We start from the raw sequence: 15,180 nt of genomic DNA, 5'->3' as shown, positions 1-15,180 counted from the left end.
GGGACTTTATAAGTAAAACATAAACCACACAAGAAGAGAGAAGCAGATACCCCAAGGGCAAAGAAAATGGATTCCCTGGAGGGGGCAATTTTGCAGAGGTGAAGCTGTACTGGAAATACCAAGGATATTTCAAATAGTACCAAGCATGAGTGATTGCCTAATTGCACAGCTAGTTCCTTAAAGCAAATTTCACAATATATGCAGATAAATTTAGAGGGTGTGAGGTATTTATTGATTTTTGTTTCTAAACTGGCACACAATTTTGAGGCGTGTTTTTCTTCACACAAAGGCCTCAGCAGTTTTCAGCTGCAGCAGCTGCACCTCACCTGATCAGATGCACTGATCATCAAGAAATGATGGTGTTCCAGTTTTTGTAAGAGGGGGCCCGGGGTATTGGATGTTTCAGATCAGACACAGGATTTTCTCAGTTCAAGAAATTGACAATTTTTAAACACTTGTTCCATTCTCATACACAATTCTTCAGCGACACCTTATTCCAACCATAAGATCAAGATCAAAACTAGTAAGTGGAGGTTTTTTCCACTATGTTTTTTATAACTGACTTCAGTATTGGAACACCCAGCTCCTAACTCACATGAGAGCAACTATTTCTCAGATATGTTTTGTATGTTTCAAAATAGGGCTGCATTTTCTTTTGAGTGAAGCTATTCCCCTTCTTGTTTCTAATTTGCTTCATTTGCTCTGCTTGTGCTTGCTCTGTGGTCTTCTCTGCCAGGGGGTGCAGACAGGAAGGCAAGAGGAGACAAAGAAGGACAGGGGCTCCACAGAACTGTGGATAGCAGCTGAACTCTGGGCAAAGAGCAGATCTGTGTCTCTGAACTCCATCTCCCAACACAGGTATGTATGGTGATTTAAGGTGTGCAACCATGTTGAAACACAGATGACATTTTAAAGGAGTACTAACCACGGGTGTATGATCTTACCTTTGGGTTTGCCTTTAATTCTATGTTACATATTTTACTGAATTGGCTATGAAGGTATAAAGAGAACAAGATTTATTTAATAGCAATTTATCACACAAAAATAAAGCCTACACATATATTTCAATGTGTCTCATGTGTTCTAAAGTGTTTGTCTGACTTATGTGCACTTGCACATGGAAAAAAATGTGAGTATGAAAAATGGCAAACTCCTCAAACACCAGCTCTTTGTGTTAGTTCCAGCACTGATGACAGCAGCCAGTCTTTCTCCCTGTCAGAGCCAGTGACCCAGCACCGCTATGGAAGTGTGACCTGTATTCCATTGTGTTCCATGCCGCAGGAACAAAAATGTCAGCTCAGCTCTAACTGCAAAAATCTCTATTACTATTGATGTAAATTAATAGAGAGAACCTGGGTGGATTTTGCATGATGGGACTTTTGGCTAATAATAACGTGTAATTAATTACATATTAAACACAGTGGATCTAGAGATTCACAAGAAAAAGTAAGCATGGATGCCTAATGTATGTGTTTTTTCCTTTCTCTACAGCACTCTTCATACTGTGGCCACTTTCCAAGAGCTCAGCTTACCAAACAGGCTGCATCAAATCCAGAGCTCATGCTGCTGCTCAGCACCATGAATAGTTTCCTCAAACCAAGGTCATTGTACAGGTACTCTACTCACAGGTACTACTGTGCAATGAACTTCACCTCAAGAGTTTACAAATGGAACAACGGGTTGGAGGAAAAAAGCAGATGCCCAATGGAATCGATGCAGAGATCAGAGCAGAGTTTATGTCTGCTTGACTTCTGGACCACTACCACAACTGAATCACACTTCTCCAAACTCAAATGTGAAAAAGTAAACAGGAAAAGCACCCTGTGCAAGACATGGGGACGTATAAGGTCAGTGCTCAATAAATTCTGAGCTTCAGAAGCAGAACTGCAGGACCAGCAATTTATAGGCAGCTCCTGCTGCTGTTTGTAATTGCTAGAGTAGAAATTACGTGCATCCTTCACAGCAGTAGCATGTAAAATCTCTTCTCCTTTTCATCTGCTAAAGCTCAGCCAGCATACCTGTTCATGGGGCTCATTAGTCTGTGCTACAGATGTTGCTAGATAACCTTGGAAAAAAATTAGTGCGGCTGAGCCCTGCTCTCATTTGTTTGGAGTATTTAGAATTTGTGCACTTTGTTCAAGCTGTACCTCTCAGTAGGGTGTTCAGTACATCATCTTCCCACAGTTCAGGGTGGCTTGTTTTCTTAAGCATTTCCTCCACAATTATTTGGTTTACAGGCACAGAAGAAATAACCTTTTGTTTCTGCCACTCGCCTACCCTTTGGTAGAGACAGACATTATCAGTAATTTATCATAACGTCCAAGTAAGGAAACATACCCAGTAGATGCTTCTTCACAATTTTAAAATAAGCTTCATGGTATTTGAACAGTGAATGAGCATGCCATAAACACTTATCTGCTAACACGGTCACTTTCCATAGTCCTCTGGCTCCATAAAGCCATTTACTCATCAATTATTCTAACTCACCTTCAAACGAGAAATGAATAAACCTCATAGGAAGGTAAGTCACTTTTCCAGAGCATTAAAAAGTCTTAGCTTTTCTTTTAAAGTGAGGGTTAGGACTGAGGAAACTGTTGGAGATGAAAGAGCATTACAGGTGTCTGCCTTCTGTGCATCTGATGCACAAACCTTCAAGCTTAATGAATCTGCTCACTTCACAGGAACAGGGAATGGAGGCACCTAAATGATTTCCAGAAATCAGGTTTGACTTATGGCATGTTTTTGCACTAAAATATCAAGCTACACTTTCCTTTCTGTTACTTGGATTGCTATCAGACAAAGGTCTCACATAATAAAGGCAATCTGCTTCTTCCTCCTAATTCCCATTGGGCCCACAACTGCAGTGAAGCATGCTGATGCCACTGTGGGGGTGTGATATGGATGTCACTTTAGGGCGCATGCTCAGGACAACCACTGTTTAATAGTCTCTTCAATTGGAATTTCATGACCATCATACTAATTCTGGTCAGAGTTAAGAAGTCTATGTGGCACTCATAATGCACTGGTTCTGTTTCTCTTAATTGCACACTCTGGATACGTGACTACTGCTGCCAATGCTTACAGGAAGACAGTACAAAAATCACAGGAGACTACAATTACTTACAGGAGAGTTAAGTCATACCCAGCTGTGTGAACAGGACCAGGTTTTCCTTGGCCCAGAAACTCTCATTAACTCTGTAAAATTGCATAAATACTGGAATACAAATCAGACCTGGACCCTCAAGATCACATAGGTTTGTTTTTATGGTCAGAGTGACTTACATTGTAAGACCAAAGGCCCAAAATTATAAAGAAATGCATTAAAGTATCTTCCCTTTCATTCAGTTTTATACATAACAGAACACACTAAGATTGGTGATAACATAAATTCCTCCTTTGTGGAACTGACTAAATGCCAGCATCACCACTGCATTTCAATTGATATTAAGATCAAGGCAATCCAGATATTTTTGATTAAACCAAAACATTAGCAATACTTCTCCTAACCAACCTTTCACAAAAGGAAATTCTCCAGAAACGCTTTGAAATCAGACATCAAAGAACAAAAAAGAAGACATTTCAGAGTGGTAATAGGAAACACACAGAGAAACCTACAAAAACACGTCATTCTATCTGCTGCTGCCATGTGTTTTACAGCACCGTGGGTCAGCCAGCCCAGCACACCGTGTCCTGCCTCAGCTGTAGGGAGTGGGGAACAGCTGCAGGGTTTTACCTGTCAAAAGAAGGCTTTTCTCCACAGTCAAATGCATCCTGTAGCTCCTTGACAAGATTAGCCTGCCCAGGCAGTCGGAAAAGGCCTTCCTCCTTCAGCCCCCGCTGTCGGATGAAGTCCACGCACTGCTCCACCAGCATGGGAGCCAGGCGGTTCCCATAGCGCTTCTCGTACCGGACAGTGTCTTCCAGCTTCTGCCCAAAAATACCTGCACCAAAAAGAGAGCTCTGACTCAGCTAAGCATCCCAAACACATCTGAGGAGCCCACGCCTTCTGTTACAACCCACGCTATTTGCAGGTCATTTAAATGCCTGGAAATTAACCTACTCCTTTCTTAATAAAAGAATGCTCAATTTCACCACTGACACTCTTCTGGAAATACAGTGCTGACATATTTTCCAACAATGCTCAAAAACACTATTTAAAAAAAAACACTAAATTATTTGTGAGATCACAGGCACAGAAAACACAAAAATAACATAAACAGGATTTTCTGTCAAAAAACTTCTTGAATGATTCAAAAGTGATGCATATCTCAATCTTTTTTGGTTAATGCCTAATTATTAAGTACCTCCTGTATCAGTTCCAAAGATATATAAACATTATCGGTACACATGGAGGGAAAAATATAACTCAGAATTTTGTTGCTACTAAATGAAATTACTATTTTGTTCTCCAAATAGACAGTGATAAATCCCTTATGTATTACCAACTGCATTGTCACCATCTGCTTTAGCAATAATAAACTTTGTGTACAAAAAAGAAGTTCTTGACATGAAAGGTGAAATATGTCAGATGAACTGCAGGAAACCTGTATCCGTCCTTAAGCTCAGAAGAAAATGGAGGTTTTCTGACAGAATTCATTTCAACCCTGATCTGAGGGTATCAGTGCTACCACTGGAACGACAGCTACTCTTTACAGCTTATTTTGCCTCTCCTTTCAAAGTGCAGAGCAGCACAATAATGTTCAGGCATGTCATCTTGTGCTGGAAGCTCTCTCTTGAGACCACCACTTGCTGAACAGTGCTAGTGCTGAAGCAAGGCAATTCAATTTCTATATATAGCAAGACAATGAATAGTTCTAAGGCAGTCACGATCAGAAATTAAAGACCAAATGACTACTTCGCTTTTGCAATGATGTATAAAAAAATAAGAGGCAGTAAATTGGACCATTCACTGAGCACAATGTTCCTGCTCATTTAAAAAATATAAAATATTCAACAAGAAAAACAACATTATTTTGGTTTGCTTTTTCTAAAAAAAAGACCAAAATTGAGCTAGACAGCTTTTGATTTTGACCTAAAAGCTTAATTCACCCACAGATTTCAATTCAGACTGAAGCATCTATCCAGGTAACCTTTAAAGTGTACATTTTTCCTTTAAGAGAAAGGTAACTTACACCTCAGTTGTAGGTAAGACAGCTGCCTTGTAAATACTCAAGGATGTAGGGCAGGTCTCAAGTTACCCAGATGGAAAGTCTTGAGGTTTGCAGTTAAAAGCAATTATTTTTACTGCAGCAGAGGAAGTAACTGGAGAGAGTAAATGATGTCCTGCTAAGACATCCAGAGAATCTCTCAGATGCAGAGCAGTGTATTTTGTGATTTCCATGGTACCCACACTTGGGCATGCCAAAACCAGCAGTAGGTAAGGGGAATGAACATCACACAATCGCTCCTTATTAGCTCTCGTTTTTTGATGCTGTACAAAACCCAGAGCCCAACAATTAGCAGTTAAAGAAGGAATTTTTGCAATTTCAGATTCAAGCTTAGAAGAATACTGACTGAAGCAGCATCCACAAAGTTTGGGGCCTTGAGGTTGCCAGAGGAGTTAAGTATGCTAAGTATGTTTTCTTAATTCTTGCGTACCTTCCTAACCTCCTAAAAACTGACTATGGGGATGGGAGGAGTATTAATTGAATTTGTGTTTCCCATATTTTTCCAAGTCATGAGTTGCAGCTGGTCGACACAAAGAAAATCCTCAAGTCCTTCCACTTGCTACACTCTTCTTCTCAAAGCAGTGGAATTAAGAAGGAAGGTCCACTGAAAGTCAGTTAAGGAATCTGTGTGATTATGGCAATCTGGGGATTTCAAAGCTGTTAATATAACAGAAGGCTGCACTTCAGTGTTTCCCACTCTGCCCCTTCTTTCTCCCAGATGAAGAAGCTTCATTTTCTCTGCCTCACCTCAAAGGGTTCTAGCTCCTCAACCCCTTAGTGACCCTTTGCTCATCTCATGTTAGTATTAACTCCACCTCCTGGGTGTTGGTGGGTTTTTGTTTGCTAAAGGATATAATATTTGGATATGGTCTAAAAAATATTAAACAGAACACATGGATCACCTTCCTCCTTCTGCTAGTTCTGCTTCTGCTGATACTGCCCAGACTGCTGTCAAATCTTCCTTGCTGCCAGGTCCACTGCTGGCTCGTGTCCAGCTTACTGTCCCCCAGGGCACCCAGGTTCCTTCCCCAGAGCTGTTTCCCTGGTGTTATTTCTTCTTAGGTACAGGACTGGGCTATCCTACTCCAGTTTGCCCTATGAACTTACAGCCTAAGCCTCCTTGCAAGAATGCATGAGATTTCCTGGTTTTAAACATGAGACTTTTTGCCTCTTTTCAAACCAAATACGATAGGATATTCCAATTATACTACCAGAATGTACACATAACTACACTTCATGCCCACTGACAGTCCAATTAGCAGAAATAAGCTTTCTGCTACTGGTTATGCCTTCTTCCCACCATGCTAACTTTCTTTAATCAGTAATGTGCATAATGCAGCTTCCATTTGTAGGAGAGAGTAAATTCTTAGACCAGAGTGCTTTGAAATTCCTATTAGTAATGACACTACAGTCAAAATACATCACTTTCTATTAATACACTTTTTGATGCTTTTTTTTTGTTCATTTTAAAATTGGTTTTCAAAGCACATCTAATAGATAATGAATAAAATCAGAATAAGAGCATTTTATGCAGTGTGAGCAAAAACCCTGAATTATTATAAATGGCTCATGCACCACAACACAAAATGTACTGAAAACAGGTGGGAACCAGAAAGATGTCTGCAACTGGAATTAAACATTATTTTTCCATTTGTTTGGCATTGGAATGAATCTCAGGAAGGCTTTGGTTGGTGTCTAAGTGTAGGCTGAACAAGATTCTCCAAAGGAAGCATAGAACACTAACAAATATAGAACACTGCACCTGCACCAGGCAGCACTTTGCCATGAAATGAATTAGTCATGATAAACCTGCACAAATATTGACTTGAAGTTACAGACCTGCTGATGCCTTATGGCAAAGGTACTCTGTTGCCAAGGGCAGAAGGGACAGAAACATGACAACTCTGCTTCCACATCATGTTGCCATAGCTTCTACCTGGCTCATCATCCTTCAGGTGTTTCCTGGGTAAGGTGTACCTTCTTCCACTACCCCTGTCTAATGCTTTTATCCTCTCTCATGCCACATCTAACTGCTACAGAGATGCTGCAGACAAATAGCCTACAAGCATTAATAGGTTCACTATTCGGAAGCAAAGGCATTCCTGTGAAAACTGCAGCTCCATAATGTTTGGCAGACAAAATGACGAACACTGTCAGCTGTAATTGGTAACTACTTGCACCTCCTTTACAAAGAAGAAAGGAAAAGACAGTCCAAGTTATGGAGACTAGATTACAACCAAAATCATGGAGATAATCTCAAATGCTGTTTCTTAAATTTCCACTACAGTAACTAAACAAGAACATTTCTGTTGGAGAAGGAAGTAAAAGAGAGCTCTCATAACTCATGTTCTAATCCAAACTCAAGTGGCTCCTCCTAAATCTCAATGTCTCCAAAATCCAGAAATGCACAAATGCACAAGAGCTGACCTGTGGCTTGGTTCATCCTTGGGATAGGGTACCAGATAAGAAACAAATCAACAAGAAACCATGAGACTCAGAATAGCACTGGTTTGGCTTCCCCACAGCTGGTGGAAGGCAGGGAAATGCACAGGATCCAGTTCTGACCAGTTATTAGATTTAATCAGCAGAACTGCTTTTTCAGAGAGCCCTTGCAGGTCTGTAAAGTTATATCCAATTAAGCCAAGATCACGCATAACATCAAAGAGGAAAATCACATGCTAGTAAAGGGCATGCTGAGCAGTTATTCATTAACTAGAACATTCCCGTGGCAGAAGTTTTGTAAACGCTTTGAGAAACTGGGTTTCCATGCTTAGCAGGTATCCAGAAACCTTATGAGAAACACCACAGTGCTGTATGCAAATTCCATGTATGTCTTCTCAGGAGCTGTGGAAGCACTGTGGTTATTTTTCATGGTACATAGTCATAGTTAGAGTATGGCTTTAAAATCTAAGAATGCTATTAGTCAATGATTTCCTCAGCTAACAGCACAGGCAGGTGTCACATCTAAAGACCATGGACTTCTGATTCAGGAGGAAAAAAGGAGAAAAATCTAGGTGGCCATTCTGCCTATAAGGAATGGCTTGAAATACAAACTATCTCAAAAAAGACCACCTGCCACAGCACACACATTTAGTGAGCCAGAAGGTTTCAGACAGCAAAAGGCACTGAGGGCTGATGTTTTCATAGATGGCCCACACCTGTACATGTGCAGGAAATGATCAAGGGAGCCTGGTGTTTCCCAAACAAGTTCTGATTTCATGGGCTGTACTGAGCAGAAAGGGTCAGCTAAGTTTAAAGGAACTGATCTCAGCTTAGAATCTGAATGTGAATTTTTGAACGGCTCTTAATTCTTCATCAGTAATTCATTGACAGAAAGTAACAGATCAGATGAATAGCTTTCAACAGTGGGACTGGGAACAAAGGTCCTGCAATAACACAAAGAAGTGGCTGTCATGACCACATAACACCTAGTAAGGAGCTTTTAATCATTATTTTCCATCACCTTTCTGCTCAGATGTTCCCCAGAAGTAAGTGCTATTTTGAGTGGATCAAAGATGGAGTATTTTCTTCTTCACTATAGAATTTTGTCATGTACATGAGAGGAAAAATCCCACCAAAACCAGGGGTAGCAGAATTTGTTCCTGCCTGAGTAATTTTCTTCTCTTCAAGGCTTCTCCCAACCCCACAGTCAGTGTGATGCAGGCAGTAGAGAAGGTAAGATAAACTCCCACCCTGGCGTTTAGAACATTTTCACACTCCAATAATCTGCTTGCAAAAACAACTCTGATACAAGAGCAGAATTAGATGCAGGAAATGAAAGGAGAAAATCTTGAAAACATCACCAGGAACTTCTCACAGTTGATCAGATCAGAGCCTGCACTATTTCTCTGGCCACAGCCAATGCCACCTCCTTCTCCACAACTCTGTCCACCCAAATTCACCACATTATGGAATGTTCTCAACATTGCATGCCTCCTCCAATACTGCTTTCTCCATTGACCCTGCATGTTCTGTATGGAAGTTCCTGTGGTGGTATTTAAACAGAGAGTATCTGCTTCAAGCTGGAGTTTAAAGATGTTTGGCTCTGTCTCCATTCAGATACTGCCCTCTGAGCTTTGACTTCTCCTATGACGTGACTCCCAAACCCCAAAAGTCTGGCATCTAGTTTTTTGGTGCCAACCACAATGGAACTTTCATCTGGATTTCCAGGAAGGGTTCTATACCTGATATCATTGATGAAGATGATGTCATGATTCTCTTATACTTCTTCCCATGACTAGCCAGTGTTTTTCCCTGCTAATTTTATTTTCTGCATCATGTCACACAGCTTAGATCTGATTGATCTTCTTTATGAAATTATGAATTGGATTTACAGAAGGCTAATTTTGCCTTTTTTTATACTTAGGTATACAGTCTGCAAATGAAGTAGCAATAATTCAGTAGACCAATTAATAAGATAAGTGTAGTTAGCCTAATGTGCCAGTGCCACCATAGTAAGGGCTCGATTGAGTCCAGTTAATGTCGGTTAATCTTTCTTCAGTGGGACATGGACCAAGTTAAATATATGCCCCAGCATTCTGCAACTCTGATCTAGGGGCCTTGACAGAAAATGTGTATGAGAAAGCAACCAAAACAAAATTTAGATAGAGGAAAGCAAATTAACAGCACCACCTCCATCACTCTGTCCTCTGCCCCAAGTGCTGCTGCTTCACTTGGGAGTTTTAGACATGGAGAGTTTCTGAATCAGAACATATGGGGGAAGAAGCAACAGCTGAAGCTCTTCTTGGAGCAGCTAAGGCTGTACCCAGTCACAAAGGCAGCTGTCTGCAAAACTATCAGTTAATCCTTTATTCAACTCCCAAACATTTCTCAAATAGTTAAGGGTATAAACGGAGCACAAGCAGCTCTGATTCACACCGACACCTTGAAATGCAATATACATGCACATCCTCCTGGCCAGCCTCCAGCAGGACTGAACTCCAGCAACCAAGGGTCTTGGGGAGGGAGGTACAGGGGAGAAAGAGCCCCCAGTGCTACCTCAGCTGCAGGTGATAGCTGATCTCTGCAGCAGTTCTGCAGTGAGCCCCTTGCTGGCTGTGATCCTTCGTTCCAAGACATCGCCCCTGACTGCCTGCTCGCCAACCCTCGAAAGCAATGATGTCACTACATTGCTGCTGAGGCTTGGGAGCAAAGAGCTGCGTGGTCCTGCAAAAGGGCAAATGGCAGCACGGGGGAACAGCTGAGGAAGGAGCAGCAGAAGAAGGTGACAGAATTTGAATAATTTGTACATATTATTTGTAAAATAATTTCTCACACTTCAGAAGAACATGACAAATTAGCCCTTTTGCTTGGATTTCTCAGTCCAGCAGAAATTTTAAAACAGCACTAATATCCATCCTCTTCTTCCCCCACACGAAGTTTTTGTCCTTGTCATGGAAACAGTTTCTTCCCAACCATCCCAAGTGCCCTAGCACCTTACTATCACTCGTTGTATCTTTGTCTTAGACATGTGTTTCCCTTCCAGTGCTTTCAGCTGACATATTATGACATCCAACCTCCTCTTTGCCCTCTTACTCCAAGTATTTCCATGCTCTGCTTCAACAGGAGTATGTGCAATGCAAAACAAAACTGGCTATAAGGCTCTCTATGCAGCAGGCGAAAAGGCAAATGCAGGCAGCACGATTAAGTGGAAACGCAGCCCTTGCACCAGGACAGTGCATTGTAGAGCTATACTTCATTCCATTAGAAACCTCTGAAATCAAGGACTCAAGCTTCTGCACAGATAAACATTTATCACCTTGCTTTGCTCCCTCTCTTCTCCCGCCCTCCTCCCACATAGACAAAATGCAAATATAAACTTTTTCCTAATGTTCTGCCAAATAGGCATCTCAGAGCATCACAGGTCTAATTCCATTAGTGTTCTCACTCAATTCTGCTCAGAGCACTGCAATGATCCTGTCTCATTCCACTTCATTCCTGCATTCATGGGCTATTATGTAGAGGAGACAGTATCGCTGGCCAGCTACAAACAAATGAACAAAGGAGTAAATAAATCATTCGTGGAATGTTGGCATCTGCATTGTTTAATGCCTTTTGTTTGGTGCTCTCATCTGCCCCTGAACACAGAGCCCCCTGGACTTCTCAGAAGCCGTGGCTTCACCAGCACAGCAGAACACAGCGACAGAGCAGACCTACCTTTGCGGAAACTAAAACACCGCTTAATTCTCCTGTAAGTAGTTTTAGGAATGAAGGGAGCTGCTGCTAAGGCACCTGGGCTGCGGACTCCAGCATTTCTGTCTTCAGGCATCATACAGGCCAGAGCCCCCACGTCCCTCCAAAGCTCTCCTTTACCAGCAGCATCCAGACAAAACACCACGATTACTCATTGTTACTGACTGCTGAAGAGTTTTTGTAATAGTGTTATTTTCCTCTGGAGCTAGGAGATTTGTGGTCTTCTAGATCTTGTGTAGGGCTTGAAACGATTTTGATGTTCTCTTCCCTGCTTCAGTTTTGCTTTGGGGAACAATTTCTTTCCATCTATTTCCTTTAGTTTCTTTTATTTCCTGCAGTGAGACAACTGCCTATTATGCAATGTCACAACAAAAGAGTTTCAGCAAAAAGATGTATCTTCCATTACAACAGAAGTGCCTGCACAGATGGAGGGCGAGAAGGACTTCTTCCTCCCGGCTGGAACAGGAGGCTGAGTGTCAGAGACTCCAATTCCACAGCAAAAGCTCAGCACTCTGCGGTGTGCAAGGGGAGAGAGAAGAACAATACCAAAAAGGCCACGGAAGAATCCTTCAGGATACAACACTCCTCGCTGGCACCCTTTATTTCTGCAACCGAGAAGCAAAAATAACATTCTCTTCGTCCAAAAGGCTCTTTGTCCATACCAGCTTCCTCTCAAAAGTCCTTTTATACAGACAGCTCCTCGTGTGATGCTCTCACGGGCTTTTCGCTTGTTTTATTGCCTTCCAACTACCAGGAGCTCTCCCGGGAGAGGCGCGTCAGATGCGGCAGCGGCTCATCCTTGCTGGCAGGATCCCGGGAGCTGCTGAGGAATCCGTGCCTGCAGCGGGGGATGCTCTGGCGGCAGGGCTGGCAGCAGGGCTGCGCTGCTCCCGCCTGCGTGCAGCAGGTGCGGGGAGGACGCGGCGCGGCAGCCGCAGCGCAGGTTTGTGTCTCCTCGGGTGACTTTGAGTTGACTTCAGGCTGTGCCTGTCATGTGCGGCGGCTGGGAAAGCGAGCAGGCTGTGCCTGGCTCCTGCAGGAGGTGCCAGACCTTACACTACTACCCCTGCTAAAACGCTCATGCTCCTTCTTCTCGCCTCCTCCCTCCTCCCTTACTTGCAGGCTCTGTAAAAAAACTGCCTTTTTAATCTAATCAGGAAGGGAATTTCATGTGCAAACAGGCATTACATGCCCTGCCTCATTTACATTTCTTTTCCCTTTCAGATTTTTCTTTCCACAATCACCTTATTCTTCTGGTGCAGAAAACAACCTGTTTCTGATGAGCTTAGCAGATTCCCACCTGCCCCCCTCCCACCTTCTCCTTCCAGCACAGGTTAACAAATAACAATTTAATGATAAGGTTAATTATTTACAGAGCTCCTCACTCTGGTGCCAGGAGTCCTCTCCTGCTGTCAGACAAACTTTAAATATTAGTGGCTCAGCAAGGCTTGTACACATCCACTGCACACACACATACAGAGCTTATTTACAATGCTTAAAAGAACCAGAAAATTAACATGTTACTCAAAGTGGCACTTGACTTGTATGACACCAGGCTATTGTGGTTTACCATTAAGGACTGAAATTCAGGAAGTTGATACAAAATGAATGTTTTGATTAATTAGCTGTCTGAAGTAATTTTGTGTTGTAGGTAATTACTTGTTACTGGCTAGTCATCATCACGTGATTGCAACTTTCCTGTATCTTTTTTAATATATAAAGCCATTTTTAACTTCAGCAGCTACAGATCATAAAGGCAGGCTCTTAAAACATCTTAAGTCAGAAGTGTCTGTCTTAAGAAGAGTCAGACTGTTGCAGCAGCTGTAGCAACATCCACATAGCAAGGATAATAAAAATATGAGTGTGTCTGGTCATTCATAATTAGAGAGCAGTTAACAGCATTTATTTATGCTTGTTAAGATAGCTCTGACTATCAAGTAGCTAATAAAATGGAGGACATGTTGGAAACTCGGTTCTTAACAGTGACACATCCCATGATACTGCCTTTGGCTTGTTATCACAAACCTTCTCCATGAACACTACATCCTAAATTATGTTCCAGGTATTTCTGCATTTTCCAGGGAGTTAACTGTTTTCTTCCCAATACAAACAACCCTGAATCAGTATACTTGCTCAAGAAACCCAAAAATAAAAATAAGAACATAGTTGGAAGTGTTTAAACTGCAAATGAATTGGAAAGGTAATGCAAGGATTGCACCCCTCTAGTTTTATGCAAATCAGCAAGTAAAATCCTCAGCGAGGTGCTTCCCTCAGTAACTGGCATTAAACATTCCTACAACAATGATGGCATCCTGAGAATTGTCTTAGTGGCTGGAAGGATTCCCAGCTGCAAATCACAAATAGCTCTTGCCCTATAAAAGCAAATGAGGAGCTGGTGAAGAAAGCACCGGGTCAGGACTTGAGAGATTTGGTTTCTATTTGTAGCCCTGTTCATTGACTTGGGCAAGAATTTAGTTTCACCTAATCGCAGCTCCCCGCCTGTGACATTTGGAGACACGTCCACTTGCAGAGGAAGAACAAGGCTGCCTTTCCTTATTAGCTGCCACAGAAAGATACTGTGGTGCAGGAAGCCAAGTGCAAAAATCCACAAAGATACTCTTTGAAAAATCCACTTCTGCTAAGCCTCCAAATTTATTACTGCCACAGTAGCTTATGCTGCTACTGGACTGGAGTAGGAGAATGCTGAGGAGCTCTACACAAGGCCTACTTTCTGCAGAGAAAGCTGGGGATGGGTAATCTTTGTGCTATATAAAAAACAGGTTTCTTAGCTAGCCTAATTACAGAAGACTGTGCTATATATACATATATATATATATACACACACACACCTTCCCTTTCCAAAACCAACTCCATATACCTGTAGCAGTTCATGCATATTAAGATAAACCTTTCACTTTCTGAGTTTTGGTATGTTGTTTTCTTTTTTTTTTAAGCATACTAAGACCTACATTCCCAGATTCAGGATTGTGCCATCTTATTTAACATAAAGGGCCAGATGCCAGTGACATGACTGCTTTGTACCATCTTTTCAAGGCACATTTCCCCAGGAGAAGCCAAGGAGAAGGCAGTCATATTTCAGAGATGCCAGGCAGGCCCTAGCAGGCCAAGTCCCTCAGTATAGCCAACCAGTGAGGCCAAAGTCCTCTCCTAAATACTGTGTGACCAGAATAAAGCACAAAGGAAGATGAGTGGCTTACAAGAAAAGTTTTCTTCAAAATTTCCATTAGTCTCTCCCTCCTCCCTCCTGTGTTCTACCCGGCAGTTAAGAGACAGAAGTCAGCAGTAAGAGTTCTCAGTGATAACTGCACTTCTTGATCGTGCAACAGCACAAACAATCCTGCTCTCCTGACATTTTTCCAGCAACCTGCAGACAAGAACAATCATTTGCTGCAATACAGGTGGTCTTCCACTGTAGGAAAATACTTGTCTCCTCAGACTTAAGAGATTTGAGAACTCCAAGGAACAGACTAATTAACATACAGACATTTTGTGCTAGTGTATCAATAATACTTGTATTACAATATAGATATTATATTATAATATCTATATTATATATAATATATATTTAAAAATATATAATATATATAGATATATTATATATATTATATTATAATATATTATAATACCAGAATAGTAATGATGAAAATTATTACAATAATTTGCAGCCCATTCAACATAAGAGAGCTTCTTAAAAAGACCACTAGACTCCCAACGATAAATTTTGGTCCAGTACTACTGAAATCATTGGCAATGCCAATCAAATTCCCATACTGTTAGTGCTAATATTCTGAGGCACAGC

The 15,180-nt window shown here is 41.6% G+C and overlaps 1 protein-coding gene and 1 long non-coding RNA gene across 9 annotated transcripts in view; one reads left to right on the top strand and one right to left on the bottom strand.

Moving 5' to 3' along the window:
- ARHGAP24 (Rho GTPase activating protein 24) overlaps positions 1-15,180 on the bottom strand; it is a 181,361-nt gene that overhangs the window by 14,579 nt on the left and 151,602 nt on the right. For 7 of the 8 annotated variants that reach the window (XM_068187695.1, XM_068187696.1, XM_068187699.1 and 4 more), the window contains one exon: positions 3,734-3,941. In XM_068187695.1, the coding sequence (XP_068043796.1) occupies positions 3,734-3,941 (208 nt within the window). Of the gene's footprint in view, positions 1-3,733; positions 3,942-11,324; positions 11,706-15,180 lie in introns of those variants that run through there. The other variant, XM_068187698.1, reaches the window with a different exon arrangement.
- On the top strand, positions 11,175-11,759 carry LOC137472526 (uncharacterized). Its single transcript, XR_010998245.1, has 2 exons — positions 11,175-11,358; positions 11,699-11,759. It is a non-coding gene; the product is annotated as an uncharacterized lncRNA (long non-coding RNA).

The sequence above is a fragment of the Anomalospiza imberbis genome, chromosome 4 (assembly GCF_031753505.1).
Source record: "Anomalospiza imberbis isolate Cuckoo-Finch-1a 21T00152 chromosome 4, ASM3175350v1, whole genome shotgun sequence".
Classification (NCBI taxonomy): Eukaryota; Metazoa; Chordata; class Aves; order Passeriformes; family Viduidae; genus Anomalospiza; species Anomalospiza imberbis.
This window is presented reverse-complemented; position numbering and strand designations above follow the sequence as displayed.